The following is a 5,798-nucleotide window of genomic DNA, read 5'->3' on the forward strand; positions in this document are numbered from 1 at the left end:
GTTGTCAAGCCAAGGCCGCCCTCACCTCAGCATCTCTCTGCTCCATTTCTCCTCGTCCCTCCGGCAATCGCATCGCGCATTGCATCACCGCCTCTCGCTTTCTCCCCTTCTCCCTCCCTCCTGCGCTCCGCCACGACGAGGACAGCCGAGGCGCGGACGACGGCGACGACGCGAACGCCCCGCCGCCGCCTAGGTATCTCCTTCGCTCTCCTCCCCTTCCCTCGTGGCGCGCGCCGCCTCTCGGCCGGCGGCGTCGTATTTTACCGAGTACCGACGATTTCGTTTTCATCCTCGTAGCGAAGTTTGCGCGGAAATTTCTCTTCTTGTTGCCCCCGCGGTTTCGTCCGTGCTTGCTTTCACGAATTACGATTATTATTTTTAGTTCTTGTTCTTGTCGCTGGGTGGGGGTGGCACCGCTGGTGGCCTCTATTTAAACCTTCCTTGGCAACAAGTCGATCCTTCCCAGCTCCGGCGCAGTGTTCCGGAGACGTGCAAGGTGGAAGGTTGGTATGGCCTTCTAGTTTTATTGTCTTTGTAGTGAGCCCACCCTTCGTTTGCTGGATTAGCTCGTTTGCCCCTGGAGAACTTGTGAGATCGTTCAGCTGTTAGCTCAACCCGTGTCCTTGCGGTTGATGAGGCGAGGTGTGCACACGAAATTGGACACTTGTTAGTGGAGCTGCGTGCGTGTCTGTTTTATTTATTTTTAATCCGGGGAACCGTTCTGAGTCAGATCTTTGGTGGTGTCTGGGCCTAGGTGAGAGGAGAGGATCCTGAATCGAGCTGGAGTTTCTGTCTCCTTTTGGGGGTTCATGTATGCACTGAGGAGATTTTCAATTCGTTGTCTTAGTGAAATCATGCATATTCCCTCTTACCTTGGGCTAGAGTCTGCCTCTGAACTGTGAATTCCCATCCATTGTTTATTTGCTTTGTGTGGAGAAGGTGTAGAAAAGCTTCACTAAGTTGTGCTTGATAAAAAATCTGAATCTTGATGACTAGAAAGTTACATTTATCTAATCTTAATGACCACAAAGTTACATTTATGAAAAATATAGTATCTTTGGAAGAAGAATGCATGGTTGGTTTGCTCCCTAGTTGATCACCTGTAGTCTAGGTATACACTAATGTTGCAGGATCGTAACTAAAGAAAGCTGCAGGATCGTAACTAAAATTTCACACATGGATCTTTCCTGTTTTCGTTCTCTCACCCCCCCCCCCCCCCCCCCCCCCCCCCCCCCCCCCCCCCCCCCCAAAACCAAGGGGATTGGAGGAGATCAAGGGGGATTAAATCCCCTAAAAGCCACTCCCCCCCGCCGCCCCCCCCCCCCCCCCCCCCCCCCCCCCGGATCAAACGAACAAGGCAGGCTGGTTTCCCTTTGCAAGTTCAGTGGAGTAAAAAGCTCTGCTCATTCGACTGTACCTTTCCAGTGAATCTTCTGACCTCCTCTCTCATAGTTTAAGACATGTTCAATATCTTTCTTTGTTGTTGTTTTTGCTCATGAAAGGCATACGAGGGTATCATTAGGCATCATTTAAAATTTTCTTGATGGATTTGTCTGGTGAATTGAAACCAAGTTCCATTTTGCTCGTTCGGATTGAGATGAACCTAGAATATTCCTGTCCTATATTAATATGATCTGTCTCTAAAAAAATAACACAGCCCGATAGACCCACTTCAGATATATTCTGGTTCTTACTTTTTGCAGTGATCGAGACATGTTAATATTCTTGTTCCTGATACAAAGTTGCAAACTGTGGCATGCATGATGAGATTTTAGCTTCTGCGTTCATTTTGCAGGCACATTTGCTGGGAATTAGGGCAATCAGCTTTTAAGTAATTGTGGTCTGCTGCTGTTTGATTATTACTGGTAAGGCTCATAAACTTCAAAATTCTGCCACTTTTTATGGCAGAAACTTAGTATCTACTTAGTATATGCTGTGCAACGGTTTATGGTGCCTGTGGGTTTTGTTTTGTTCTTATCAGGTAGCACTTGGGCACTTGACTTCCTGTAAATTTTTGGAAGTTCAAATTATCTGATCTTAGGTGGAGTGGACAAAAGATCTAACCATAACTTGCCATCGGTAGTTGATCTTGATGGTGGCCCATTCTGGACACCAATGCATCCTCTTGAACACTGGTGAGGAAGTAGAGATCTCCTGCGGGAGAAAAAAGGAAGTAGAGATCAGCGGCCAATGGTGGTGTTCGCAGTGCCCTTCCTGTCACTTGCAGCACCACTTAGATCGGATCCTAGGAGGTTTGTTAGGCTAGCTAATCCCCTAGGAACATTGGTTCCCTTGGGTGTGAGCTGTCCCTCTTATTGGTACTGTGTGATGGGGGGCCAGCCATCGGTTGGTTCAGGGTGCCCTTGATTGCGACATATACAGGAGCTACGCGCTCCCCTTGACTGGGCTGGAGCAACAGTCTGAGCATTGGGCCATTCCTATGATCCTATCTATGAGCCCGAGATCATTTTTCCAACGCAAATTAGCAGTGATTCAACTCTTAGCAGTATGGTCTCATATGGAACAATTTTGAGTTGTTTAGCTTTGCGCCTTTCTTTATCATAACATTGCATGCTGAGTTTTTTATTTTCAATTTTTAGTATAAACCATTTGGAAGCCACGTTGGGTTCGAACTCATTAAGAGCTCCCAGCTATTTAGACCACACTCTGGTCATTGTCGCTTGCTCTATTTTCTGGGCATGATTGAACTCCTCAATCTTGTTAATTATTTTGGCTATGTAGTATGACTTCCGTCCTGACCTTTTATTGTTGAACTCTGGTTGAGCAGTAAGAATATAAGATTGCATTTTCGCATACAAGATTTTCTTCCTTCTATTCTTGCCAATGACATATATGAAGAGTCAACATTGATTACAGATATGGAACTGAATGCACCGTGATACCCAATTTCTTTTCAGCTGTATCACGTGTCTCTATTTGTTGCATATTTCTTACAGTCTTTATACATTATTTCTTTTCTTCATAATTATTTTAACTCAATGAGAACTGATCTGAAGGGCAGGTCTGGTGCAGTGGTGAGAGCTGTCTCACTGAGTCACCAGGTCGTGGGTTCGAAGCAGCCTCTCCGCAAATTTGCGGGGGGAAGGCTTGCCTCGGTTTTTCCCTTCCCCAGACCCCACTAATGTGGGAGCCTCCAACACTGGGTCTGCCCAATGAGAACTGATCTCATCTGTGTTCTGTTCACTTCCTGCAGAGATTCAGTCATTTCGTTGGATGAGAGTTCTGGCTGGAGACTTACAAGTGTAGCACTGTTGTCAGCTTGCGATTAAATAGCATCACTTCACATACAACACTGGATAATGGATCGTAGGGATACTTCAGGGTTTGTCAGTGGAGGGTGCAAAAAATAATGAAGCCTACTGATTTCTCTAGATCTTCTAACTTGGTAGCTTTGTTGACAATTATTTAACCCAGAAGTGAGGCCAGCTGGTACTTCCCATAAAGTTTGGTTACTCTAGGAGCAATGGAACCCAGGCACGGGCGTTCAGCATTCACTATAAGTTTCTCAAATCCAAATGGCTTTGCGAATCAGCGCACTGCCATTCCAGCCGTCAGTTATCCAGCAGCTGGTTCTAGCCAACTTGATGTGCTAGCTCCTAGAGGTTGCAAGAGAAAGTGGACTGAGTTGGCTCTAGGTCTGGGTGACTCATCAAGCTCAGACAGCAGCAAGCAGAGCATGGGTACTGGATGCACTGTTTCTTCTGCCAAGGGAAGCGATGATGCCTCATGTATGGACTACGACATAAGTTTTAAGTTATCTCTTGGCAATGAAGGTACTTCCAAGCTGCATAAACAGGCTTGTGATTCTAAAAGGACTATGGAGAAGCCTCGGTTGGATCTTAAGTTATCATTGGCTCCATCTCAGTCCGATGTAACTGATGCAGATCTAATTAGAAGCAGTGCACCTCAGGACATGTTTGTGCATCCGTACTTGATGTCCTCAGTGCCAACAGTTGATGAAGGATCTACGTCTGCTCGACATTCATCTGGAGGCATGGTGAGTTCCTTTCTTAACCGGGCAGGGATTTCTCTGAGTCAAGCGTTCCCAGTTAACTCTAATCAGGTTCAAGGTCCAGCTCCTTCAGCGCCAACAGTGCTCCAACTGCCAAAAAGTTCAGCTGCCTCTTCTTCTGGGTTTGTCTGTTCACAGCAACGCAACAGTAGCACAAAAATCTGTTCACAGCCAGGTTGTGCAAAAGGAGCCAGGGGTTCATCCGGGCGGTGCATTGCCCACGGTGGGGGTAGAAGGTGCCAAAAGGAAGGCTGCAACAAAGGAGCTGAGGGCAAGACCATCTTCTGTAAAGCCCATGGAGGGGGGAAGCGCTGTGAACACCTTGGATGTACCAAAAGTGCCGAAGGCCGGACTGATTTCTGCATAGCCCATGGCGGCGGGCGGCGTTGCAGTCATGAAGGGTGCAAAAGGGCAGCACGAGGCAAATCGGGCCTCTGTATCAAGCATGGTGGTGGGAAGAGGTGCCAAAAGCCAAACTGCACAAAGAGCGCCGAAGGGCGGTCAGGCATGTGCATTGCTCATGGCGGCGGGCGCCGCTGTCAGTATGCTGGCTGCGGGAAGGGAGCTCAGGGCAGCACCAATTTCTGCAAAGCCCATGGTGGCGGCAAGAGATGCACACACCCTGACTGTTCCAAGGGTGCAGAGGGAAGCACTCCATTCTGCAAAGCACATGGAGGCGGCAAGCGTTGTTCAGCCGACGGCTGCACAAAGAGCGTGCATGGTGGGACCCAGTTCTGCGTCGCGCATGGAGGTGGGAAGAGGTGCGCGGTTGAAGGATGCAGGAAGAGCGCAAGAGGCCGGACGGACCGTTGTGTTGGCCATGGTGGGGGCAAGCGATGCCACTTCGCTGGCTGTGGAAAGAGCGCGCAGGGAAGCACCGACTTCTGCAAGTCACACGGTGGAGGCAGGCGCTGCTCATGGGGACATCCGGGTTCAGACCTCGGATCAGGCGGTGCTCCTTGCGACCGTCTGGCAAGAGGCAAAAAAGGGCTATGCGATCGACACAGCCCGCTGGTGGATGACAACAGTGTCCACGGGGGTGTGTCGTTTGGTGGTTTCAGCATCGTCAGTGCTGCCCTTTCTGAGGGAGATGGCTCTCCTGGCACCGAAACAAGCATGCGCAGCTTCTTCATGCACACGGTGGAGGCTCCTCCTCGCCATGTGGCGGCCTCAGCCCATGAAGGCCGGGTGCATGGGGGGAACTTTATGCCCATCATGCTGGATGGTGGTGTGGGACTCGGGAAGAAGCCAGCCAACAACGTTGATGCCAGTACCTCTGCCCCTCGCTGCTGGAAAAACTTGGAGAAGCCCTTTGGCTCTGCGCAGCGCAGCTGGCTGTAATGCAAGAGTTCGTGGTCTGCTGCCCCCCTTCATCTCGGTATCCTCCTCCGTTCAAGTATCTCCCGTGTCCCCTGGTCTGGTGTGATAACTGTTTGTGTGTACTGGTTGGTGAGGACTTGTTTGCTAGTGTGGACGTTGTGGTTGTGTGTGCTTTGTAACATCAGTCTGGTCGAACATACCTAGTGACAGTAGTCGTGTGTGAATGAATTGTGAAAGGAACCCCTCGTCATGATGTATAAATAAAAGGAGAGAGAGAGAGAGGTTGCATCAGTCGATGTTATCAAAGTGTGAATTATAGTTACTGCTTTCATGGACTGTTACTATTCTTTTTTATTTCCCATTTATGTATAGGTGCTTGTTATATGAATCGTTGTATAATCCCTGGGAAGTATCGCTCGGTGCTTTCAGTATCATCAGCAATGCT

The 5,798-nt window shown here is 49.0% G+C and overlaps 1 protein-coding gene across 4 annotated transcripts; it reads left to right on the forward strand.

The window, feature by feature from the left end:
- LOC136476176 (uncharacterized) lies at positions 1-5,582 on the forward strand. 4 transcript variants are annotated; one of them, XM_066473907.1, is made up of 3 exons: positions 1-193; positions 1,796-1,865; positions 3,215-5,582. In XM_066473907.1, exon 3 carries the CDS (start codon positions 3,485-3,487, stop codon positions 5,372-5,374), a length of 1,890 nt encoding a protein of 629 aa, XP_066330004.1. In that variant the 5' UTR covers positions 1-193; positions 1,796-1,865; positions 3,215-3,484; the 3' UTR covers positions 5,375-5,582. The 4 variants fall into 4 exon arrangements, with proteins under 4 accessions (XP_066330004.1, XP_066330007.1, XP_066330006.1 ...); XM_066473909.1 differs by lacking the exon at positions 1-193 and adding an exon at positions 436-503; XM_066473908.1 differs by lacking the exon at positions 1-193 and adding an exon at positions 613-637.
- Positions 5,583-5,798: the final 216 nt, after the last annotated feature.

The sequence above is a fragment of the Miscanthus floridulus genome, chromosome 8 (genome assembly GCF_019320115.1).
Source record: "Miscanthus floridulus cultivar M001 chromosome 8, ASM1932011v1, whole genome shotgun sequence".
Taxonomy (NCBI): Eukaryota; Viridiplantae; Streptophyta; class Magnoliopsida; order Poales; family Poaceae; genus Miscanthus; species Miscanthus floridulus.